This window comes from Physeter macrocephalus, chromosome 3, assembly GCF_002837175.3.
Source record: "Physeter macrocephalus isolate SW-GA chromosome 3, ASM283717v5, whole genome shotgun sequence".
In the NCBI taxonomy this organism is placed as follows: Eukaryota; Metazoa; Chordata; class Mammalia; order Artiodactyla; family Physeteridae; genus Physeter; species Physeter macrocephalus.
In genome coordinates, this window is record NC_041216.1 from 18,218,058 (window position 1) to 18,245,281 (window position 27,224).

At 38.3% G+C, this 27,224-nt stretch overlaps 1 protein-coding gene across 16 annotated transcripts in view; it reads left to right on the top strand.

Annotated features, from left to right (window-relative positions):
- EIF4G3 (eukaryotic translation initiation factor 4 gamma 3) overlaps nucleotides 1-27,224 on the top strand; it is a 384,857-nt gene that overhangs the window by 114,159 nt on the left and 243,474 nt on the right. For 11 of the 16 annotated variants that reach the window (XM_024125370.3, XM_055083733.1, XM_055083731.1 and 8 more), the window contains one exon: nucleotides 15,730-15,858. The exons of the other annotated variants lie outside the window; for them this stretch is intronic. Coding sequence is in view for 1 of the 11 variants with exons in the window: in XM_055083731.1 (XP_054939706.1) it covers nucleotides 15,730-15,858 (129 nt within the window). In the remaining 10 variants the exon portion in view is untranslated. The remainder of the gene's footprint in view (nucleotides 1-15,729; nucleotides 15,859-27,224) is intronic. 16 annotated transcript variants of the gene reach the window in all.

Here is a 27,224-nt window from a genome sequence, read left to right on the forward strand (position 1 = left end):
CTCTCACTGCTGTGGCCTCCCCCGTTGCGGAGCACAGGCTCCGGACGCGCAGGCTCCGGACGCGCAGGCTCAGCGGCCATGGCTCACGGGCCCAGCTGCTCCGCGGCATGTGGGATCCTCCCGGACTGGGGCACGAACCCGTGTTCCCTGCATCGGCAGGCGGGCTCCCAACCACTGCGCCACCAGGGAAGCCCATATGGCTTTTAAAAAGTACATAATATAGAAGGGTTTATTATGAAAAGAAACAACCCATTGCCTACTCTTCACCTTCTGGTTTTACCCGTCAGAGGCAGCCGCTTTTTACTAGTTTTGCTTTTAGTTCCTCTGGCATTACCTCAGTATCTGTAAGTAAAATACTTTTTTTTAACCATTGTTTGATTTGTCGTTATCAGTTGACTCTTTGCTTTGATAGGTGGTGTTTCAGTTCTTTCACAGTCCTCCTTTCTCTTCTCTGTTTCCTCTCAATATAGTTAGATTCTTGGTCCCCTAACAAATAACTAAGCAAATTTTTAGAACAATTTGGACACTTGATCAATCAAATCATACTCAAAGGTGAAACAGAACAGTGTTGTTTGTTTATAAATTCTGTTTCCTTCTTCTCTTACTTTGTGATCTCTGCTCTTTTTTAGTCTGATTTTTTTTTCCAGTTTTACTGGTAAGAGAATTTATATTGTCAACTCTTACATTAAAGGAGAATGATAATCTCCATGAATCTTTCTTGTGAGATTCTCCAGAGCTCCCATGTGGCCTGTAAATTAAAGAGACTAAGTCTTAGGGAAACCATTTCTGTACATAATCCAAATGTAGAGTTTTAGGTATGGTGTCAGTCTTGTCTCAGGTTTTTTCCTTTGTACTGTCTGAACCTGAATTATATTAAGAATATTAAAAATCTAGTTCTGAAGAGGTTGGGGGTTCCTTTTGGAATCAGTAATCCTTTCCTTAAAGAATATATCAGAGGACATAGGAATTTATTTTATTATGCAGTCAATGTATTAGTTATTCTTTTAGTCAATGATTCAATGTTACATTTTAATTTTGTTTTGTTTTTGATGGGGGTTTCATGATCTGCTCTTAGTTCTACTGTACTTTTTGCTAATTTGTTTTTGTGGGCATATCAACAGAACAGATATAAGTGAATTAAAGAGCTTTGTTACCTCATGCTTATGCCTTGGCTGCTAAAATCTCTGATGTTGTAACTAATGGAAAATGACCTGAAACTCATTTATTTCATCTTAATTTAATACATTTATATTCCAAGAATAGTTATCTATCTTGCACATATATGAATACAGACTCATGATATCCATGTTTAAAGATGCCCTAGATATCAAATTAAACTGTATATTTTATTTGTTTTTGTTTTTTTGTGTGTGGTACGCGGGCCTCTCACTGTTGTGGCCTCTCCCGTTGCGGAGCACAGGCTCCGGACGCGCAGACTCAGCGGCCATGGCTCACGGGCCCAGCCGCTCCGCGGCATGTGGGATCTTCCCGGACGGGGGCACGAACCCGTGTCCCCTGCGTCGGCAGGCGGGCTCTCAACCACTGCGCCACCAGGGAAGCCCAAACTGTATATTTTAAAAATAAGTTGTATGTTCCTATAAAGGTCTTCATGAACCTCATGTTTAATTTGTGAGTAGAAATATTAGTAGCTTCCAATTTTTGTGTATCATGCACTATCTTAAGTACTCTCCAAAGTGTATCTGTAATCTTTCATTACATGCCTCTTAAGATTTCCTTATTTTTTTGCAAGGTAAGAAAGTGAAACTCTGAGTTCTTTGCCCATAGTAACACAGCTATTAAATGATAGGTCTGAAGTGAGGTATGGTCATGTTTTCTCCTACTGTATTTTCAGGGCCTCAGTTTCTAACATATGGAAGAAGCATAGATAAAACCAAAATGAATAGTAACTAAGATAGAAATTTTGAACATACACTTTGCTGTTGTGTCACCAAAGCCAATCATCTGAAGTTCAGGTTAGGTGAATAGGATAAAATACTTCTAGATCTGCCATGTCTTTTCCTAGTCAGATGTGAATCTTCATAAGTTTCCTGTTGATGCCTTTGGATATTGTGATGTATTGCATGTAGAAACCATAAGTTATCTCTGCAGCTCTTGATTAACATTGTTATTTCTCAAATTGGTCCTTTGAAATTGATTCCCATGTGAAAATCATCTTTCCCATTACTACCCAGTTTGCTTCTTCAGCTCTAGATTCTATCTCTGTCTCGCTCATCTTTATTGAGACAACATTTGAATGTCATATAATTCACCCATTTAAATGTACAGTTACTGGATCTTGGCATATTCAGAGCTGTATAGCCCTCACCAAAATCAATTTTGGGACATTTTCATTACCCCAAAAAGCAACCTGGTGTCCCTTATTAGCCCATTACTCCCCAGTCACCCAGCTCTAGGCAGCCACTAATCTACTTTCTGTTTCTGATAAGATTTGCCCATTCTGAACATTTCATATAAGTAGAATCTATCTGGTCCTTTTGATGACTGACTTCTCTTAGCATAATGTTTTTGTGGCTGAATAGTATCTATTGTGTGGATATACCTTATTTTATTTATCTCTTCATCAGTTAATAGATACTTGCGTCATTTCTACTTTTTGGGTATTTTGAATAAGGAACATTCATATACAAATATTTTTGGTGGACATTCTAGCCTCTCTTTTATCCTTATAATATAAATGAGGTAAGACTACATCATCATTTAAAAAATCAGTGGCTCCTCTTTGCTGACAGCAAAAAATTAAACTATCTTGGCAAAGAATATGTAGTTTTTCTACAGTCTGGCTATAATCAGGCTATAGTTGTACCAGCTTCATTCCACTTACCTCTCTTTCCCCCAACTCTTTCTAAAGAGAACCCCTTACCTAAAACATGCAGAACATGTTTTACCTTCTTACCTCTGTACTCAGTAAATTTCTTTTAAAAATAATATTTCTAATTCTTGGTCTGAACTCAAGTTTTTACTTCTCAAGGTGCAACTCAGATTTTACTAAGCCTTCCACAGTTTCAGACCTAGTTACTTCTGGTTTTTAATCAATGCTTTAAATACATATCCTTATAGGATTTATCACATGATTTGTTTCTTTACTTACTGTGATTTTCTTTCTGTTGGAACCCCTAAGGACAAGGGCTATTTCATTTTTAAAGCTTAATACAGTGCCTGACAGACCATTGATGCTTAGTCAGTGTTGACTGTATGTCAGAGGAGGTAAAATTAGGAATCATATCAAATTGGTTTGTATTACGATTATCTGTCTTGTCCTTTATATTCTGTCCTAACATTAGCAGACCCATTATTAAACAAAACAAAACAACTTTTGTTATATGTCAGTTATACCTCAGTTAAAAAAAATAATTAACCAGTCTAAAAAAATATCTGTTTTGGGCCTTCTGTGTGGTGCTAGGTCTGTATTGATCTTAGGACTGCTGAAATTAGGTTGATTGTCTTTCAGTCACCTTTTGTCTTTAAAATTCTGAGATTCTCACTTTGGTTTAGTTTTAGTTTAGGACATTACTGATTCATCTTATGATAATCTTGTTTGTTCTTTTATAATTCTGAGCAGAGAAATTAGCCATATAGATTCCATTGAGAGGGTGAGCACTGTCTTGAATATGTAACAATTAACACTGACCAAATAGATCCAGAAATAAATTTAGCTTTGGTTTTTGCCCCCTGGTTTATAAATTCAAACTTTTTCATATTTTCATTTGCTAATTTTCATAATTAGCTTAGAGACTACCTGAAACTTTGATATGAACCTACTTCTAAATTTATCTTCTCTAGCCCTGACTCCTCTTCTGAGCTTAGATTCAGATATTGAACTGGCTACTTATCACTTCCATTTGGATATCTAATAGGCATATATTGCTTTTGATTACCCTTTCCCCTAAATCTGCTCTCCGTATCTCACATGAATATCTCCACCCACTTAATATTTCAAGCCATAAACTTAAAAGCCATCCTGTATTTCCATAATAGTTATCACTTTAAAATATATTGTATATTTAAAAAATTATTAAATCTGTTACGATTATCTTATTACCTTCAGCTAGGATGTAAACTCCATGAAGACGGAGATTCTAGAGTCTTATTCATCTAATTTTGTATCCCATGTACCAGTGCATGGCATACAATTTGTTCTCAATAAATGTGTACTAAATAAGTGAATCAGTCAATCCTCATTCCCTTCTGTCCCTTCCGTTCAGTCAAATCAGTAGCAATTCTGTTTGGCTCTGCCTCTAATATACAACCCAAATTGGTCCACTTCTTTTCATCTTTATTTTTACTGTTCTAAGCTACCATCAATTTTGGCCTAGCTTATTGTGATAGCTTTTAAACTAATCTGTTTCCATTCTTGTACTCTTCAATTCTTTCTTTTCACAAAGCAACCAAAATGATCTTTGGAAAACATCAGATCTGGTAATGCTCCTGCTTAAAATTTCCAATAGCGGGACTTCCCTGGTGGTCCAGTGGTTAAGAATCTGCCTTCCAATGCAGGGGATGCAGGTTTGATCCCTGGTCGGGGAACTAAGATCCCACATGCTGTGGGGCAGCTAAGCCTGCGTGCGGCAACTAATGAGGCTTTGCGTGCCACCACTAGAGAAGCCCGTGCGCTGCAATGAAGACCCAGCGCAGCCAAAAAAAAAAAAAAGAAAAATTTCCATTAGCTTTCTATTCCACTTAGAATAATATCCCATGTCCTTACCATGCCTACAAGCCCTTAAGTAATATTGCCTCTGCTGCCATCTCTTTTTAGCCTCATGATGGGGGGACTACCCCTGACCCCCCACTTGTAACAGTTTAGTCACTCCCATTTCTTGACCTTGTCAAGATCTCAGGGTCTTATATTGCACCTGTTGTTTTCTCTGCCATGTGAGGTCTTTTCCTAGTTTTTGTTATTACTGTGTAACAAATCACAGAATTAACAGCTTACAGTAGCACCCATTTATTACTTCACAGATTCTGTGGGTCTGGGCTAGCAGGGTCCTCTGCTCAGGACCATGCTGAAATTAAAGTGTTGGCAAGGACTGGAATCTCATGTAAGGCTTGGGGTTCACTTCCATACCCATTAGGATAGTTGGAAGAATTTATTTCCTTGTAGTTGTTGGACTGAGGTCCCTGTTTTCTTGCTGGCTGTTGGCTAGGGATTGCTCTCAGCTCCTAGACGCTACCTTTGGGTCCTTGCTCTGTGGCCCTTGCATAACCTGTAAGTCAGCTTAGTCTTTAAGAAAGCAGGAGAGGGGCTTCCCTGGTAGCGCAGTGGTTGAGAATCTGCCTGCCAATGCAGGGGACACGGGTTTGAGCCCTGGTCTGGGAAGATCCCACATGCCACAGAGCAACTGGGCCCATGAGCCACAACTCCTGAGCCTGTGTGTCTGGAGCCTGTGCTCTGCAAGAAGAGAGGCCGCGATAGTGAGAGGCCCGTGCACCACGATGAAGAGTGGCCCCCGCTTGCTGCAACTAGAGAAAGCCCTCGCACAGAAATGAAGACCCAACACAGCCAAAAATAAATATAGAAAAAAAAGAGAAAAAAAAAAGAAACAGGAGAGTACCTCTCTGATTCACTGTGTTTTAAAGAGCTCACCTAATAAGTTCACACCCACCCAGGATAATCTCTTTCTTGATTAACTTGAAGTCAACTGTGTAGTTACCTAGTCATAGGAGTGATAATCCATTATATTCACTGGTATATTAAGGGGAGGGAATTATACAGGGTACGTGCACCAGAGACAGGAATATTGAGAGCCATTTTAGAATTCTCCTTGCAACAATTTGTCCTCTGGCCCTGAAGGATTCACACTTGGTATGTTGTTTGTTACCTTTTATACCTAGACATGTTTGGAGGCCACGTGTTTTTTTTCTCAGTTTTGTTCTATTGTTACTGATCTGTGGTAGGTACTCAACTGTTAACATTGAAAAAGCAGCTAATCTGCTTTTCTTTCTCTTGTTTCCATTGCCAATTAATAAATATGAAAAGAAACAATCTTCAGAATTGAACCCAGTACTACAGAGTCCGTGATAGAACTGATGACTTAAAAAAAATGCACAACATGAGAGTTGCGAGTTAAGTTTTATTTGGGGCCAAGATGATGACTGCAGTCTGGGAGACAGCATTTCAGAAGCTCTGAGAGACTGCTCCAAAGAGGTGATGGTGGGAGCCAGGTAATATAGAAGTTTTGTAACAAAGGGCAGGTAGTCTGAACGTCAAAAGATTATTGTTAATTAAAGAAAACCAGATATCTCAAGTTAAGGAATTTAGTGCTTTTCTATGTATGGGAGGATGCAAGAGACTGGGCTCACTGAAATCATTCCTTTGGTATGCACCTCAGCTTTCTGGGGCCAGTATTCTGTGTTTTCACATCCTGAGTTTCCTCAGGGCTCATGGTAGGGAGTGGCTACAGTCTGATGGCTGCTAGATGGCAGGTATTATTTTTTTTTTTAAATATTTATTTATTTATTTGGCTGCATTGGGTATTGGTTTGCGGCACGCGGGATCTTGGATGTAGCGTGTGGGATCTTTCGTTGTGGTGCATGGGCTCTTCGTTGCAGCGTGTGGGCTTCTCGCTAGTTGTGGTGAGCAGGCTCCAGAGCTCGCGGGCTTGATAGTTGCGGCGCGAGGGCTCTCTCTCTCTCGTTTTTAAAAAAGATTTATTTGTTTATTTATTTTATTTGGTTGCGCCGGGTCTTAGTTGCGGCAGGCAGCCTCCTTAGTTGTGGCATTCGAACTCTTAGTTGTGGCGTGCATGTGGGATCTAGTGCCCTGACCAGGGATCGAAGCTGAGCCCCCTGCATTGGGAGCACAGAGTCTTATCCACTGTGCCACCAGGGAAGTCCCATGAGGGCTCTCTTAGTTGTGGTCCACAGGCTCTAGAGTGCGTGAGCTCAGTAGTTGTGGCACTTGGACTATCGTAGTTGTGGACCACGGGCTCTAGATCGCGCTAGCTCAGTAGGTTGCAGTGTGCGGATTTAGTTGCCCCGTGGCATGTGGGATCTTAGTTCCCTGACCAGGGCTCGAACCCACATCTCCTGCATTGGAAGGGGGGTTCTTAACCACTGGATCACCAGGGAAGTCCCAGCAGGTAGTCTTTTCAGCCCTGAGTTTCCTCAGGGCTCACCGGCTCACATTGGAAAGCTGCAGATGTTGATGACTGTGACATCCTTTGTTTAAATATTACATTTATCAGAACTGTCCATGATAGCATCTGTTTGCTTGAGTATTTAAGTATTACTGGAATCATGAAATTGCCTTTTTTTTTTAATGTGAAAAACAACTTGAATATCTGAAGTTCCATATGGTTCATCCTAATAAGTGTAGCTAAGAGTAGAACAAAGAGGAAAGTCACTTACTTTCTCTTTTTCTTGGTTATGGGAGGGGATTGGCAGTGATAATGTCGGAGAGACTTTGAAAAATGTCATGATACATAGTAAAATTTTCTAGTATCCACTGTAATGTTCTTTTTTAGTTGACTAAACCAGCTTTTATTTATTTCCCAATATCTGTAATTAAAAATATCTCTAGATATTGGGAAATAAATGACCTGAAGGAAGAACTAGGATGATATACATGAAAAACTAATCAGAAGGAGAAACTACTTATCCATTCAGCTGCTAGAGGATCTCATAGAGTATTGAAATTAACCAAGTAAGAAAAGCTTTGGAATCTTTCCAGTCTACCAGAAATTGAACTTGGTCATTTCCATGTGGGAATTGCAGCTGTTGGAATGCTTTTAGATGACTAAATAAACTTCATCTTGGGATAAAAAGTTAAGGGGTGGCTTCTCAGACATAAACCATGTGCCCTTTTAACCTTTATATTAATCATTTTTTGCTGAAAACATTAATATTTCTTGATAGGAATCCTTTGTAATTCTTTTAATAAAGATTTAATTAATGTGTGTTTTTAAGTGCTTTGTTTTTATTGCATATAATGTGCAATATATGCATATATTATGTAGATGCAGTAAATAAAGATATAATACTTTATATATGTGTATATAATGTTTAACAATATATCTGTATTCATTCAATGACTGTCTAGAATTCAGTCACAGGTCTATACATGAGTACTTCCTTAAAACAAAGTTTATTCTCTCTAGATTTGCTGATTAGAATATTCTGAATAAATTCATCAGAGCTTTACTGTTCTCATTTTTTTTCTTTACCCTATTCCTTCTGTTGGTACATAAAGTGGCAGAGGTGGAAGAACACCGTGGCAGTGTATAAGACATTCAGAGCAAATGTGCGTGCCTGCTTATTGTATAATAAAGATAATGTCTCTTTCTGGAGCAAAAGGCAGCATGCTTACTGCCCATTATAAAAGATTCAAGTTCCCTAAGTGCAGTGTTCTTTCAGGTAATGCAAGTCACCTTATGTGCCTTTGTCATCTGGCCCTCTTTGTGTTGCCCTGGGACTCAGGTTCAAAGTGTGGCGCAAAAATGCTCATACTCTGGCTACTGCTGTTGTTGAAAGTAATAAATAGTCCTTTGTTTTGTCAAAAAAAAAAAAAAAAAAAAAAAACCCGGAAAGTTCATATTTGGTGATGATCATGAGGTACCCCTAGAGCCAGATTCACACACTGGCTGCCTGTGTACTGTTGTTTGTTTTTTTTTTAATGCCTGTGTACTTAATCTATAGATGTGCTTTATTTGGCTTGTACAGTGTTTTGGAGGTCAGGAAAATTTCATGTAAAAATCTTTATTTTTAGTTTTTCTTGAAAACTTGGAAGATACTGCATGGCTTATTTGGAATTCCTGAATGGCAGCACTTGGCTACAGCTGAGTATCTGAGTATCTACTGCCCTATGGGGGATGGGTATTCTGTCCAGTTCTCCATAGTCCCTACTTCCTGTTGCTTAAACCTGGCCATTTTTCCCCCACATCTGTTTCCCACATGGTATTTTCATTGCTCTGGGGTCATGAGATAATGATCATGTTCAGGAAACTTTAATTTTTAAATTACTATTATTTGAAAATTGTAGTTTATGTATTATAGCCTTTAATTGGCCAGAATATTTTTTCAAATCAGGTAATTTAGTGCTGAATAAATCAACTTAAAAAATTTATTATTATTTATTTTATTTATTTATTTTTGGCTGTGTGGGGTCTTCATTGCTGCATGTGGGCTTTCTCTAGTTGCATTGAGCGGCGGCTACTCTTCGTTGCGGTGCATGGGCTTCTCATTGCGGTGGCTTCTCTTGTTGCGGAGCATGAGTTCTAGGGCACACGGGCTTCAGTAGTTGTGGCGCACAGACTCAGTAGTTGTGGCTCGTGGGCTCTAGAGCGCAGGCTCAGTAGTTGTGGTGCACAGGTTTCGTTGCTCCGCAGCATGTGGGATCTTCCCGGACCAGGGCTCAAACCCGGGTCCCCTGCATTGGCAGGCGGATTCTTAACCACTGCACCACCAAGGAGGCCCTCAACTTTATACTTACTGACTCATCTTAGTTTCCATGGCCTTTATGGTTTAGCTTTAAACTTTCAAAAGATTCTTCAAGTTACATTGGTCAGCAACCACCAAATATCATTGATTTTATAGGAGATGATTTTAGGTAGAACTCTTGAATGAAAATTTACTAGCTAGCTGAAGTTTCCACTAAGATAAAATTTTAGCGGTTTTCTTTTAATTTATTTTCATATTCTTACTCCTCTTGTAGAACAGCAGTATAACTAGTACCAGTGTAACTAGTATTTTACCCCAGGTCCTAAGTAATTTGCTTGTTTTGGTCTGTAAGCTTTTTTAGGGAGTGGAAGAGGATTATAACATACATGCATAGAAGTGCATAAAACGTAAAAGTAGAGTTTAACAAATAATTTTAAAGCAAAATCTGTGTCTCACCTCCCAGATGTAAAAAAATAAAACATAATGTGGCCTTACCTGATCTTAACTCCTTGTCTTCCCAATATATCTGCCTTAAAAAAAAATTCCTGCTCTTATTTACAGTGTTGCCATCCATTTATGTATTTCTAAATTAGTATAGTCATGTTTTGTTTGTTTTGGAACTTTTTTGGAATCATACTCTGTAGTCTTCTGTGTTTTCTTTCACTCAGTATCATTAATGAGTGTCATTCAAGTTGTGATGTGTTGCTGTAGTTTTAAATTTGATGTCCACGTAGGAAAATATTCCATTATTGATCCATTCTCCTGCTAATGAATGGCTGTGTTATTTCCAGTTTTTGGTAGTAAGAACAATGCAACTATGGACATTTTTGTACACGTACCTTGGTGCACATTTTCCTGTTTCTCGCAAATGTATACCTAGGAAGAGCTAGGTTATAGGGTATGCTTGTTTTCAAGGTTCCTAACTAATGCCAAATTCTTTCCCAAAGGGCTTATAGCAATTTACGTTTCCACCAGCATATGAATGAGAATTCTGGATGCTCTACATTATTGCCAATGCAAAACTATAATATCTATAAAAAGTAAATGTTTCTTGGGCATATAATCTTTTAAACTTAAATACAGGACACACACACACACACACACACACTCTGCATACCACAAAATGGTTGATTAATTTTGCTTAAGATGAATATTACATAAAAGACAAAAATCTTTTTAGCTTTGGAGGTGGTTAAGTAGTTGCCATAATTAGCTATTTTATACTTCTACTCCCAGCCTCCATAATTGAGACGGTACTAATAATAAATAATGGGAAAACATGTATTTTTCCCCATTACATGAGAACTTCTTGTCACTACCTTCAAAGGACATGGATTATAGCAGTATGATCTGAAATGGAATAAGTTAGCCAGAGAGGAGAAGAAACTGTAGCCAGAGACTAGAAAATTCAAGAATCATTCATCTAGGAATATTTTGAAAGAAGATATTCAAAGTTTCATGTAACTTTGAATTTTATCCTCAACAACTTCATTAGCCCTTGTGCCATTTCCTTGGGATAGGGTTGTGTTACCTACTTATATTTTGTATAATTTCTAATTGAAGATGGTATACCTTTTTCCTGGGCAAAGATAGTAAGCTCTATAGTACACTAAAAGCAAACATGTATTATGTAATGCAGTATGACACTTGTAATAAGGGGTCTTTTTGAATTAAATAGATCACAGTGAAGGCCAGAGATTTATTGCATGTAGTAGATTTTTTTGGGAGAATTTTTAAGAATGACATGATTCTCCTTTTATTTTGATACAGATTTATTTTCTTTGGTTTGCTTTTATTAGTAGAAACCTCCGAATTTGGGAGGGAATACTCTACTAGAATATACAATACCAAAGCATTCCTGCAATTTGCCTACCCCTTTAGGAACAGCAGAGAATGCATACTTCAGGGATATTTGCCTATGAAGGTTGTTTTTCACTGGTGCTTGCTTTAAGGAAAATTTTAATGTTAGCAGTAGCATGTGCCTTGGCTAAATGCCTTTTCTCCTTTTGTCAAACATCTGTATTTCATGGGGTGATAACAATATTCTAAAAAGTGCACTTAAGCAGTTTTCAGGGAAACATGAACACTGATCTTTTTTTTTTTTAATATTTGTGTATTTATTTTTTATCTTTGGCTGTGTCGGGTCTTAGTTGTGGCATGCGGGATCTTTGTTGTGGCATACGGGATCTTTTGTTGCAGCACGCAGGCTCTTCCTTGCGGTGCACGGGCTTCTCTCTAGTTATGGAGCACGGGCTCCAGAGCCCATGGGCTCTGTAGTTTGCGGCACGCGGGCTCTCTAGTTGCGGTGCACTGAACGCTAATCTTTATCTGAAATCATTGATTTAGTTATTTTGGTCTTTGTCAGTAGAATATAGAAGAATCTCTTTGTAGTTCTAAAGGGTGTATCTTTTCTTTTTTACTCTTGATTGTTTCACATATTCATTTCAATTGGTGGCAGTTCACATCTATGTATTTTTTATGTCTTCAGTAATGTTATTTTATTTTCTCATTATTTGCTATTTCTACCTTTTTTGCTCTCATATATTTAAGTTCCTAGTTTTTGAGGTAAGATTATTTCTTCAGGGTATGTATTCCAAAATGGAATCATTCCTTGGGTGTGGTTTTAAGGCAGCTGTGATGCATTGCTCTGTAGTTCTGGGGACATGGTAAACCCATTCACAGTATCCTGTCTATATCCTGTTTCCTTAGATCCTTGGCAATATTGGGGTGAAGTTTTTTTTAAAAAACTCATTCTTTGTGTTATTTGTGATATGCATGTAGTAATATATTTTATTTATTTTTAAATTTTATTGAAGGATAGTTGATTTATAATGTTGTGTTAATTTCTGCTGTATAGCAAAGTGATTCAGTTATACATATACATTCTTTTTCGTATTCTTTTCCATTGTGGTTTATCACAGGATATTGAATATGCTTCCCTGTGCCATATAGTAGGACCTTGTTTATCCATTCTATATATAATAGTTTGCATCTGCTAACCCCAAACTCCTACTCCATCCCTCCCCAGCCCCCCTCCCTCTTGGCAACCACAAGTCAGTTTATATCTGTGAGTCTGTTTCTCTTTCATAGATATGTTCATTTGTGTTGTATGTTAGGTTCCGCATATAAGTGATATCATATTGTGTTTGTCTTTCTCCTTCTGACTTACTTCACTTAGTATGATAGTCTCTAGGTTCGTCTGTGTTGCTGCAAATGGCATTATTTCATTCTTTTAAATGGCTGAGTAATATTCCATTGTGTGTGTGTGTGTGTGTGTGTGTGTGTGTGTGTGTGTGTATACCACATCTTCTTTATTTCCATGTCTTGGCTGTAGTAAATAGTGCTGCTATGAACATAGGGGTGCATGTATTTTTTTGAATTATAGTTTTATCTGGGTATATTCCCAGGAATGGGATTGCTGGATCATATGGTAACTCTATTTTTAGTTTCTGAAGGAACTTACATACTTATTTCCATAGTGGCTGCACCAATTTACATTCCCAGCCACAGTGTAGGAAGGTTCCCTTTTCTCCACACCCCCTCCAGCATTTGTTATTTTTAGACTTTTTAATGATGACTATTCTGACTGGTGTGAGGTGATACCTCATTGTAGTTTTGGTTTGCATTTCTCTAATAATTAGCAATGTTGAGCATCTTTCCATGTGCCTATGAGCCATCTGTATGTCTTCTTTGGAAAAATGTCTATTTAGGTCTTATGCCCACTTTTCAGTTGGGTTTTTTTTTTTTGTTATTGAGTTGTATGAGCTGTTTTTATATTTTGGAAATTAAGCCCTTGTTAGTTGCATCATTTGCAAATATTTTCTCCCAGTCTGTAGGTTATCCATTTTGTTTATGGTTTCCTTTGCTGTGCAAAAACTTATAAGTTTGATTAGATCCCATTTGTTAATTTTTGCTTTTATTTCTATTGCCTTTGGTGGACTGACCTAAGAAAACATTGGTATGGTTTATGTCAGAAAATGTTTTGCTTGTGTTCTCTTCTAGGAGTTTTGTGATGTTGTGTCTTAAGTCTTTAAGCCATTTTGAGTTTATTTTTGTGTATGGTATGAGGGTGTGTTCTAACTTCATTGATTTGCATGCGGCTGTTCAACTTTCCAACACCACTCTTGCTGAAGAGACTGTCTTTTCTCCATTGTATATTCTTGTCCCCTTTGTTGAACATTAACTGACCATAGGTGTGTGAGTTTATTTCTGGGCTCTCTATCCTGTTCCATTCGTACATATATCTGTTTTTTATTCCAATACCACACTGTTTTGATTACTCTAGCTTTGTAGTGTTGTCTGAAGTCTGGAGGGTTATGCCTCCTGCTTTGTTCTTTTTCCTCAGGGTTCCTTTGGTACTTCTGGGTCTTTTATGGTTCCATATAAATTTTAGGATTATTTGTTTTAGTTATGTGAAAAGTGTCATGGGTAGTTTGATAGGGATCAAACTAAGTCTGTAGATCGCTTTGGGTAGTATGGCCATGTAAAAGTATCTTTTAATATTCATTTATTCTTAATAGCAATTTGAAAAACATTTTTCCTATTATGATTTTTTGCCCTGGGTAAATTTAATCTTTGATTGTTTTGTCAGAATGAATTGGAGAATTGACTTGACATTTTGTATAGCTAACTTCTTTCACTTTATTTCATTGTGCAAATTTTTTTCCTAATGTTAAAAATGTGTGTCCATTTTGATGCTTTGCTTTAGTAGAATATCAAAATAATTTATTCTAAAGCATGAGAAACAAGAATATGAATTTATAAAGCCTTGTTGGTGAGAAATTTGCATGTAAGATCTCTTCATTTCTGGTTATTAATTTTCTAAAGTAGATGTTTAGATAGCATTCTGACTTTTATCCTTTGAAAAACTGCCCTGATGCAATTTATAAATGCTATAACATTTCATGGTAAACCTCATGCCCTTATAAATGTAATTTTCACTCCAAATTGGAAACAGAGTTTTTCAAGGAGATCTTAAAGCTATGTAAAAAGCAGGGAAGAAATTAAATACAATTAATTTCAGTTTTAAACTTTGGTCACATTTTAGCATATTCGTGTCTCTTACTAGCCTGCAAGCTTTTGACTGTAGTTAGTTCTCCGTGATTCCATTTTATTTCAGCTTTGGGAACAGGTAGCTGAGCCTTTAGGCATTTATGTCTGTTTTAGATAGACATAATGGATTCTAGGGTTAGATTATCAGGGAGTAGACTTTCTTCAGAGCCTCTGACTGATTGAGTGAATTCCAGGAAAATCTAATGTCATTTGGAGACCACTTTCATTTCTCCCTGGGTAGAGTTTTTAACTCTGTGGTAGAATTCAGGGGATCTAAGAACTTGGGTAAAATAGCTAATTGACTGTTGAACTATATTAGAAAATAAAAATGATAGGAAAAAAAAGAAACACCTGCATGCTTTCTTTTAAGATCTTTGTGTATCTTCTTACAGATCTTTTTAATATGACATGTATACTTGTGAGTATATTATATATATGCACACATATGTAGATGTAGATACACATATAGAAATATATATACATGTACATGTGCATGTACATGTATATTTAGATGTACTTTTTTTTTTTTTTTTTTTTTTTGTGGTACGCTTGCGAAGCACAGGCTCCGGACACGCAGGCGCAGCGGCCATGGCCCACAGGCCCAGCCGCTCCGCAGCATGTGGGATCCTCCCAAACCGGGGCGTGAACCCGGTTCCCCTGCATCGGCAGGCGGACGCGCAACCACTGCGCCACCAGGGAAGCCCCAGATGTACTTTTTTAAAAACAAAAATGAGATTATGCTCTATAAGTAACTTTTTGGTTCAGGTTTATTGAGGTATAATTTACCTAAAGTAAAATTCACCTTTTTTAGTATACAGTTCTGTTAGTTTTGACAAGCACAAAGAGATATGTAATCTGCACTACAGTCATGATATAGAACAGTTATGTCATCCCCCCAGAATCTCCCTGTGCCCCTTTCGTAGTTATCCTCTTCCCTTGTAATCATTTATTTCTTTTTCGTTCCTTTTACAAAATATCATATAAGTGGCATCGTACAGTATGTGGTTTCTAGTCTGGCTTTTTTCCTTTAGCATAGTTTTTCCTTTAAGATTTATAGTTTTAGGTATGGTTCAAGAATCTTTTATCAAATGGATGAAAATATTCATGTCTTTTTTCTAGGAATTTCATTTGTTCAATTTTGAAATTTTAAGCCTTTAGTCAGTCTGGCACTTACTTTAGTATAAAGTATGAGACAGATACTTCTATATTTAAAAAATTAGCTACTTTGGCAATATTTATTAAGATTGAGTTACTAATACTCTTACTAAATTGATTTCCTCACAGGTAACACAAGTAGCAAGACAGCCGGGACCCCCGACCCCTTCCCCTTACTCAGCACATGAAATAAACAAGGGGCATCCAAATCTTGCGGCAACGCCCCCGGGACATGCATCGTCCCCTGGACTCTCTCAAGTAAGAAAAACCATTTTTTTCCTAAAAGAAATTTCCATGTCAGAGCTGAATTTCTATTTTTCTTTTTTTAAAAAATTATTTATTTATTATTTATTTTTGGTTGTGTTGGGTCTTTGTTGCTGTGCGCGGGCTTTTTCTAGTTGCGGCGAGCGGGGGCTACTCTTCGTTGTGGTGCGCAGGCTTCTCATTGCGGTGGCTTCTCTTGTTGTGGAGCATGGGCTCTAGGTGCGCGGGCTTCAGTAGTTGTGGCTCACGGGCTCTAGAGTACAGGCTCAGTAGTTGTGGTACACGGGCTTAGTTGCTCCGCGGCATGTGGGATCTTCCCGGACCAGGGCTCAAACCCGTGTCCCCTGCATTGGCAGGCAGGTTCTTAACCACTGTGCCACCAGGGAAGCCCGAATTTCTATTTTTCTAAAGCAAACTTTTAAGCAAACATACAACATTACTTGAAGAGTAATTTCTATTTTCTCTTATACATTTTTTTAGACACACCTCCCATGATAGTGACTACTAACAGTTTTACACATTTCATTTATGGAGTCATTCAAAATAAACTGTCAGTGATATTTAGGTTTCCTTTTTGTTGTTTTAGAAATTAGAGTATGATTCTATAAAGTTCATTAAAAATCTCATAAAGCACTTGTTTGCCTTTCAATGTGTAATCTGTTAGTCTCCCTTTTCGCTTTTTGGTGGAGTGTTGGTGGTTATTTTCTACTTTGGTAAAAGATATGGCTGTCTTTCCCTCTTAGTATTGATAATTTTAGAGGGCTTTTTTGTTTGTTTGGTTTTATAAATAGATTATTGGAATTTGTTAGGCTTAAAATTTTGTTGAACTGTTAAAGAATAGTGAACTCCTTAGTTTATTTCCAAGTAACAGGCACAGGAGACACTGAAACTGTTTTAAGAAGATGTTGCTGTGGGTCCCCTGCATTTTCAGCCATTTCCCAAGAAATCTTTCAGCTTGTACCAACTCACCATTACATGCTTATTTGGTCTTCCTTGTGGTTAAGAGTGGGGTAGAGTTAAGAAGTCTCTTACTGGAATGTAGAGAGAGTCAAGCCAATAACCTTGAACCAAGCTGTTTGAGATTGTCATTATTTACATGTAAGAAACATTCCTTTTAATAATGAAAATTAATATTATAACATTATTTTCAATTTGGGCTTTTATATTTTAGGCCTTTAAGAGCTTGAATAATAAGAGGAAGAATTACTGAAAATAATGCTAAAAGCTGGTGATTATAAGTTAAGGGTTGATTAATGATAGTTTAAACTTTAGAATGTTTGGAGAAGGAATGTACAGCTTGCCAAAGCATGATTGAAATAGCGCTGTTCAGGAATATGTAAATTAATTTGGGTTAGTACTATACTTAAAATCGGTCTAAATCATTCTTGCTTAACTTTGAGTTTTAAAAGTAAAATAAGTCGAAATGAATTCTTAATTGTTTAGGATGAGTTTCCAGTGTTGGTTTTCATGGCACTGAACAGAACCACCCATGCTATTAATCAGGTATGTTGGTCTGAGTCTCAGGAGGAAAGAAAAACTGTAGTAAGTTGATTAGGGAAAGTTTAATATAAAGGATTATTAAATATAATAGGGGATTGGAGTACTGAGGGATTGGCTAATAAGAAAGAGAACTCTAAATGATATAAAAATTACAAATATAAGGAGTAGCTGCTTCTCCTGGGGCCAAGATGGAGTCCCCATGGAAGAGCCTTCTTCTCGACCCTGTTACCAGAGAGTGCATGGCTGTGGCATACCTTATAGTAGAGAAGTCATTGTAGTGTCATACCAGTGGAACATGCTAGAAATTCTTCTGGAATTTGCTGGAAATTCATCTTACGGAGTGTTGAGGAAAGCTGGCTTCTCTAGCACCGGTTACTTTAGCAAAGAGCTGCTGCAGTACACAATGGCTACAGGCTCCTTACAGCATCTCTGCCACAGGCACTTCAGGTAACCTTGAATCTGCTGGATCACAGGTCCCATGTGGTAGAGCAGCTTGTGTTGCAGCCTAAACTTACTGCAGAGCCTCCTTTTGTTCTTTCCCTCAATCAAAATTGGAAACCTCCCAGATGACTTTGTAGGTAGGTCGAGGTGTATCACACTCAAATGTAATGTATGTTCTCTCCAAAATCTAAAAAAGGCCTGTCCAACCTTGTGCGTCTTTATTTCATGCTACTGTTAGGAGACTGCTCCCCCCACCTTGGGCTGAGATCTGGCATGATGTGGTTCTCTGAATGGTAGAGAAGTTGCTGTGGTGCCACATCAGTGGAACTTACTAGAAATCCACCCTCTGGAACTTTCCAGAATTCTGCCTTCTAAGGTGCTGAGGGAAAATTCTTCACAGGGCTGTTTTTTCTAGGAGGCACTCTGCTGCAAAATGGCTTGAGAGGGTACCAGGGGTAGCTGTTAGTTACTGGGTACTGCTGGCTGCTGCACGTTGCAGCAGAATCCTGACACTGAAGAAGCTGCGCCCTCTAGAGCAGCTGGGCACTGGGGCAGTCAGGTTCTGGAGAAGCTGTCTGTTCTGCAGGAGCCTGCTGTGCATGCCCACAGGAACCAGGAAGCAAAACCCTTTCCTCCTGCAATATCTTTACAGTGCCCTCTACTGACAAAGCTTTACACTGTGCCAGATGCATTTTCACTGTACTGGCAGACAAGTTGAATTTTGAGCTGAAAGGCAAGCAGTTGATAACTGGCACATAAGGGGAATAGCTTAGTTTTCCATTTCAAATTTTTACTGTTTCCATTGTGATTTGACCCCAGCAGTTGGCCCAAAGCCCTTAAGTGTTCTGAAAGATGGTGCTGCTTGCAAATGCATAGTTTGCATTTAAGAAAGGATGATCTAGCAGTGGTCTCAGTTGTTGAGCCACAAATGCCTTTCTGTATGCCATTTTATTAGTTTCTTTTAGAAGTCAGAGTACATGAATTCCAGGGAGAAGAGTCACCAAATATAATCTTGCTTCCCTTTGTGGTCTGTTTTGTTATCATCTTCCTAATCTGATGGATAAACCCAGTAACTCACATCTGATTTATTACCCCCCTTTTATCCCCTGCCTTTCAGAGACAGCCTTATATGGATTCATTTGTCTCCTAACAATATTTAACATCTGTTGACAGAGTGGGGAAGTTTTTCTAAATTGCCATACCTGGAAAAATGGGGAGTTCTGTAGGAAACTCAGTCTCCTTAGGTTTATATATATTTTAAAATTAATTAATTAATTAATTTTTGGCTGCTTTGGGTCTTTGTTGCTGCACGCGGGCTTTCTCTAGTTGCAGCGAGCGGGGTCTACTCTTCGTTTTGGTGCGCAGGCTTCTCATTGTGGTGCCTTCTCTTGTTGCGGAGCATGGCCTCTGGGTTCATGGGCTTTGGTAGTTGTGGCATGCGGGCTCATTACTTGTGGCTCGCGGGCTCTAGAGCGCAGGCTCAGTAGCTGTGGCGCACAGACTTAGTTGCTCCGCGGCATGTGGGATCTTCCTGGGCCAGGGCTCGAACTCGTGTCCCCTGCGTTGGCAGGCAAATTCTTAACCACTGTGCCACCAGGGAAGTCCCTCCTTAGGTTTAATAGTTGACATGTTTGTATATCATTATGGAAAGTAGAACCTTCAAAATAGAGGGAAAAGAATTATAGGCTTGGAGTCAAAACAGACTCCAGGTTCTGGGACTTGGTCTGTCACTTTCTGGTTATATGATGTTGGGTAAATTATTTGATATCTCTAGAACTTGGTTTCTTCTTCTGCTATGTAGGAGAGAATTAGAATTCTACCACTCTTTAAGAGGATTGTTACGAAGACTGTAAAATTCTGCCTCAGAACAGGACATGCTAATGCTTTCAATAAGTGACATTTGTTATTTTTGTGCCTGACTTGGTTCTCTTTAGGTTATTATGAGTGTGTGTGTGTGTGTGTGTGTGTGTGTGTGTGTGTGTGTGTCTGTGTCTAATTTGGCTACCTGTCTGGTATTAGTGTGAAATTTAGAAGCTCTCTCCAGGAGTTTGAGATGTCTTCCAGGTCTTTGCTTATCCCTTCCAGGATAAAAGTAGAGGCCAGGCTTGGTCATTTTCTGTTGGAAATAGTGTGGTTTATTCTTACACACAGAACTATTAGATTCAAATAAACTGCAGAAAAGATTAAAGAAACGTCTTTAACCACATGTCCTTTTTTAAAAAAAAATAAATTTATTTATTTATTTATTTTTTGGCTGCATTGGGTCCTCATTGCTGCGTGCTGGCTTTCTCTAGTTGCAGTGAGCGGGGGCTACTCTTCCTCGCGGTGCACATGCTTCTCATTGCTGTGGCTTCTCTTGTTGCAGAGCACGGGTTCTAGGCGTGTGGGCTTGAGTAGTTGTGGCACTCGGGCTCAGTAGTTGTGGCTTGCGGGCTTTAGAGCACAGGCTCAGTAGTTGTGGCGTGTGGGCTTAGTTGCTCCGCAGCATGTGGGATCTTCCCGGACCAGGGCTTGAACCCATGTCCCCTGCATTGGCAGGTGGATTTTTTTTTTTTTTTTTTTTTTTTGCGGTACGTGGGCCTCTCACTGTTGTGGCCTCTCCCACTGCGGAGCACAGGCTCCGGACGCGCAGGCTCAGCGGCCATGGCTCACGGGCCCAGCCGCTCCGCGGTATGTGGGATCTTCCCAGACCGGGGCACCAACCCGTGTCCCCTGCATCGGCAGGAGGACTCTCAACCACTGCGCCACCAGGGAAGCCCGGCAGGCGGATTCTTAACCACCCTGCCACCAGGCAAGTCCCATGAAAACATTATGAATTCTATATTTTATACTTAAAATTAGGCAAACTTTGCATTGTTTCATTTTGTGTCTTTTAAAAAAATATCGGGAGTTTGTTACTTGAATTATCTTAAATTACTTAAGCAAAACAAAAGTGTTTCATGCTTGTTGCTTAATTGTTAGTACACATTTGTTTTAACTCAGTTTTCTCATAATGGAGCTAAATTACAAAATAAGGAGTCCAAACTGGCAGTGATTATCAGGTTCAGTGTCTAGTCCTTTTCTTTTTTCTCTTGGTATCCCTGTCTAAACTCTTAAGCTATGTTCACAGTAATCATTGAGAAGACATGCTCAGAATAATGCCAAAGAAGTGGAGTGGTACATGTTTTCCACCCACTGTTCCTGTTCATTTGGTTCCTCTCTTTTTCTGAGAGCTCAACTTGGTCATGTTAAGTAGTGGACTGAGATGGTGATGGTATGTGATCCACTGGTTAGATTCTTTATTGTCTCTGGAAATGCTAAGCAAAGGACTTCTTCACTGAGGATTAGTGATCGATCATGGTACTTACTTTAACATTACTATTTTCATTATTACAAAAGAATATGATTAAACAACTCATGGTCCCTGCAATCTTTTTACTTTATCCAACTTCCAGACTTCATTTTCCTTTCAGAGGTCTTGTTTTACTAAGGAAAAATACTCACTATTGCCTCACAGTTGTTGATTGATGGATTGTTTCAGACTTTGCAGACTGCTTTATCTTTCTTATTAAGTTAAACAGTGATTTTATTTACTGCAAGCAAGTTTTTATACTTTTTTTGATTTTTAAAATGTCTTTCATGAAGAAAATAAATTCTGAGTTTGGCAACTCTGACAGCGTTGCTAACCAGGATAAGTAGAGGAAGCTTTGAAAATGTTTTTCACATTTCATTGTTGAAATAGATGAATGTTGACATTCCTTAAAAAAAGAAAGCAAAGCAAAATTTATTGTTTTTTATACTTGCCTTCTCCCCCATGGAACATATTATGGCTGTCTAAAGCAGTCTTTGAAGTGACTGGTGTTTGGAAGCTGCATTCATGGCACATGAAGATTTGATGTAGCCTCCAGAAACTGCAGTACTGACTGCATTTAGTTGGTCCTGTTTCCAAATCTTCTGTTTTGTTTTCTTTAGTTGCTAATATATGTACATACTTAAAAATTTATACCTATTGAAAATTTCATCAGCAAATACTGTCATTAAGCAGTTTACAAATTAACATGCCTTTACAAGTGTCATTAGTATAAAAGTAAGGCTTATAAATATTTAAATCATTTATACCTATGGTTTCATCTAATATATGCTAAATAATTGTGGTAAGCTCTTTCCTCTAATTGTTGAGATTTATCTTAATGTGGTCATATTTGATAGAGAATTTTAGCTCTTTTGTCTTTTTTTCTTTATTAACAAAGACAGTTGCAACCATATTTATAAAGTAGGACTTCACCAGGTGTTTTCCGAATTTCATCTTTTATGCAGTCTTATAGCTTACCATGAAATATGCCTAAAGGCATATTTGTTTGATTATGCTTCTCTTTGCATTGCATGTAACTAGAAAAAATTCCCAGTGATTTTCTTTCAGGATATTTGTGGTTAGTTTTTAAGTTTTGTTGTAAGAATGATAGTTAAGTGCAACTATTATTCAGACTTTCTGTACCCTAAACACCAAGTTTCAGATTCTGTTTGGAAAATCTATAAGACTAGAACCTATGTTTTGAAATATCTAAGTGTGAAGAGTGAAAGTTTTAAAAATGAATTCTACATTAATTCAACACAGTTTTAAAAACCAAAGATGGAACTTCCCTGGTGGCACAGTGGTTAAGAATCCACCTGCCAGTGCAGGGGCACGGGTTCGATCCCTGGTCCGGGAAGATCCCACATGCCACGAAGCAGCTAAGCCCGTGTGCCACAACTAATGAGCCTGTGCTCTAGAGCCTGTGGGCCACAACTACTGAGCCCGAGTGCCACAACTACTGAAGCCTGCACACCTAGAGCCCATGCTCTGCCACAAGAGAAGCCACCACAGTGAGAGAAGCCCGTGCACTGCAACAAAGAGTTGCCCCTGCTCGCCGCAACTAGAGAAAGCCCGTGTGCAGCAACGAAGACCCAATGCAGCCAAAAATTAATTAATTAATTAAAAAAAGAAAAAGAAAGAATTTTCTAAGAACCAATCTGTAAGAACTGAGTGATTTCACAAGCATTTTTTTCGTTGTCTTTGGTGTAAGCTCAGTTTTTTGTTGATGATGTTGTTTATTTTCATCTCAGTTCTGTCAGGGGGAAAAGGAAAAAGGTTTAGGATTTTATCTGTTTCACGTTTAAGGAGTTATTTCCTCTGGACACGTCCTGGGAGGCGCTTCTTGATTTCTCTAGCTACCACTCATCTGTTTTAATAGGTAGTGCAAAACCTCTTCCAGAGTTTCTCTTGCAGGTTTACCTCTTCACTTTACTTACTTCCCGTAGTTTTAGAAGAGAAACTCATTTCAGCTCCACCAATCTGTTTTTTACCTTGCTGTGACATTATTTTTCAGATTTTTATGGTTTTGAAAATTGCAGCCTCAGTTCGCCTACAGAAATTAGCATGTGCCAGTAAATCAGGGGATGGGAAATAGAACAGAGAATTAGGAAATGGAGTGGTTTGACTATTCAGTTCAGAGTGCTTGTGATTTTTCCTGCAAAAATTTATATTCCATTTGTCTTAGTTAGCTCAGGCTACCAAAACAAAATACCGTAGACTGAGTGGCTTAAACAACAGACATTTCTCACATTTTTGGATGCTAGGAAGTCCCAGATCAGGTGCTGGCTGACTGATTTGGTTCCTGGTGAGAACTTCCTTCTTGGATTGCAGAAGGCTGCCTTGCCTCCTTACTATGTCCTCATATGGTGGGGGGTGGGGAGAGAGAGAGAGAGAGAGAGAGAGAGAGACAAGCAAGCTCTCTGGTGTCTCTTACAGAGGCACTAATTCCATCATGAGGGCCCCACCCCCATGACCTCATCTAAATCTAATTGTCTCCTGAAGTCCCTGTCTCCAAATACCATCACATTGTGGGATTAGGGCTTCAATTTATGAATTTTTTGCAGGGGGCGAGGGAGGCACCTCCATCCATAGCACCATTTATGTGATTCAGAGAGCTATGGGGGAAGTGGGCAGATAGGACTACTGGGAGAAAGGTCAGCAGAGGGGATAAGTACCATAGACATGTAGAATAGTGTCCTGAGCTTAATCAGGCATCTAGGTAAATGTTCTTATCCAGATTAATTGAGGTGGGGGTTCAGTTTGCATGGATGTGGGAGAAGGGAGAGGATGAGCTTAATACAGGCTTATTTGTTTTTATCAGTGATCAAATGAGAAAGTTTACTTGAAGTATAAGAAAGCTAGCATCTTTGGGACTTCCCTGGCGGTCCAATGGTTAGGACTATACACTTTCACTGTTGAGGGCTGGGGTTCAATCCCTGGTCAGGGAACTAAGATCCCACAAACCTCACAGCACGCCTCCTCCCCACCCCCCACCCCCCCAGAAAAAGAAAGCTAGCATCTTTATAGAACTAAGAGTCTTGAATTTCAGTGACTCCATACTCAGTGAAAAGCAGACAACACACACATCATGTATAATAGCCTTGTGGTAGGTCATTTTAAATTCTGTCAAAGAAGAGTTAAGGAGAGGTTGTTATATTTAAAGCAAGTAGAATCGATTAACTGTGAACAAAGAAGATTATAGATTGATTGTTCAGAAAATAAAGTGTTCTAATTTACTTACCAAGCTAACAAACTTTTTCCTTAATGCATATATTAATTTACTGTCTTTTTTTTCTCAAATTTCCAGTGATGCTGATAATTAACTAACAGGAAGAGCTAGATCTGATTGTAAAGTTTTCATTGGTTGATGAACCCTCATTTTTTTCCTCTCTGAGGAATGATAAACTCTCAAGCTACCTGAATTCTCTCACTCTCCTATGGTATCTTTACTGTCTGCCAAGTGTTTTGTTCCATAGGTACCTAAGTAGGTGATATGTAGAAGAAAGAATTTATGTTGCCAATATTTTGTTGTATTTCACTGGCAAAATAAATCTCCTTTTCAGTTTCCTGTCAGTGATACTCCATTTTCAGGTACTACACTATATTACTCAAGACTGTTTATTACTTCAAATTTTATTACTCCTCATCACTATTAAAACTGCCCATCTTCTTTTACAGTTTAGTTCCAAAATTTTGACCTGCCTGTTTAGTGTAGTTGACGACATGACAGCCTAATTAGCTTAGCAGTACAGCTGTTAAAGTATTGTCAGGAATAAAAGAAACGGCACTATTTCAAATAGAGGGGATCTAATACATGAATTTGTTAAACTAGCTGATTGATTCTCAAAGGGACACTGAAGTAATCCAGAGATTAATAACTACAGGAAGCAGCTAACGTCCCTAGAGCTGAGGGAATGAAAGAGGAGACATGGTGGTGTTGTGAGAACCTAGGAGCTTAGAGGAAGTGTCCTTTAGGGCAGTGGTCTCCAACCTTTTTGGCACTAGGGACCAGTTTCGTGGAAGACAGTTGTTCTATGGACCCGTGTGTGTGTGTGTGGGGGGGATGGTTCAGGTGGTAATGCAAGGGATGGAGAGCGGCAGATGAAGCTTCCCTTGCTCGCAGCTTGCCTCCTGCTGTGTGGCCCGGTTCCTAAGAAGCAACGAACCGGTACCAGTCTGTGGCCCGGGTCTTGGGGACCCCTGTTTTAGGGGACTGTTGGTCAGACTTGTGAGAAGGGAGTTTTACTGCAGCTTGGCCATCAGAAACTCAGTAGGTGAGAGAACAAGGCGAGGCTAGTACTTTGAGTATCAGGTGTGCACGCCTGTCTGCTGCTGGATCTCTAAATGGCTTTCAGAGACTAGAGATCTGAATGGAGTTGGTGTCTGGAGCCATACTGACAGGAGGTGAAAGCACCCTTCTACTTACAGGGTGGATTAGAGCTGAGAGACAATAGGAAAGTAATGGGCACAAATAATGGTAAAAGGTTATATAGTTACCTTAATAATAAAGAATAAGCTAGGACCATAAATCCCATGAATTTAAAGGGAAAAGTAAATGTGGTAAAACAACATTGTTGGTAACTGTAATAATAATGACATTAAATTCCTCTGTTAAATAGTCACTCAGTTTGTCAGAAACTGAAATCTAGATATATGCATTTAAACATGACAGAGATTAAAAACAAAAGCAGGAACACATTAAAAGGAAAATGCTAATAAAAAGAAAGCAGGTATAAGCAGCCTTTAGAAGTCAACATAGAATGCAAGGCAAAAAACTATATGGGAGAGAGATAATTCCTACAATATAAAAATTTAATTTCTAGAAGATGTAACTTTACAAATTCTTATATACTTAATAATTGGTTCAGAATATATATGAAGCAAATGTAAATGTTGAAATTGACAAATTCATAATCTGTGTGGGAGATTGACATCTCAGAAAAATGGACAGATTAGTAAGTAACCATATAGATCATGGGTTGGCAGACTAGGACCCAAGGGCCAAATCTGACCCCTCTCCTGTTTTTGGTAAGTAAGTTTTACTAGAATACATCCATACTAATTTATTTATGAATTCTGCTTTTGTGCTACAGTTGACAAGTTGAATAGTTGCTACAGATTTTATGCCCTACAAAGCCTAAGATATTTTCTATCTGGACCTTTACAGAATAAATTTGCCACCCCCTGATGTAGATTAGCAAACTAGAAAGACCAGATAGTACATATTTGGGGGCCAGATGATCTTTTGCTGTGCTGCTTCTTTTTTAATCCTTTAAATATGTAAAACCCTTTCTTAGGTGCTAAGGGCCATCCTTTGCCAACCCCTGATACAGATAAATGACACAGATAGTAAAAACTTGTTTTTATATAAATATATATTAGCACAAGAATGTATATATATTTCAAATATATATATGAAAGAGAAATTTTGTACACAACCAACCAAGACAAAAATAATTGAGGATATCAGTGATTTGAACATTATAATTATCAAACTTTAAAAAAAATAGAGAAGGTGTTTTACCAGTTCAAGTTAGAGAAACTATTACAAAGGCTATGAATAATTTGAATGAAATAATAATTAATAAATCTGTTTTAATTTAATTTTGTCTCATTCAATTAAGACTATGCTTTATTTTTTCAGCTACTCAAGGAGTATTTATAAATCATGTTAGGCTACAGAGAAAAATGTTACATTCCAATCATATTTATATTTTTTTCTAAATATACTTCTGTAGAATTTAGAGCTTAACAGCAAAAGAAAGACAAAATCTAAATTATGTTTAAGTTGAAACTCTACAGAATATAATTGCTGTTTTTAAAAAAGCTTATCAGATTTATAATTTATTTTAGTTGAACATAATTATTCATAATATGAATACATATAATTATTCATAATATTTTTCATAATCTTAAACATAATGTTGGAGTAAAAATAATAACAAAATCAGTTTATTTGGAAATTAAAAAAACTATTGACTTAAAGATAAAATAAAAATAGAGGGCTTCCCTGGTGGTGCAGTGGTTGAGAGTCCACCTGCCGATGCAGGGGATACGGGTTCGTGCCCTGGTCTGGGAAGATCCCACG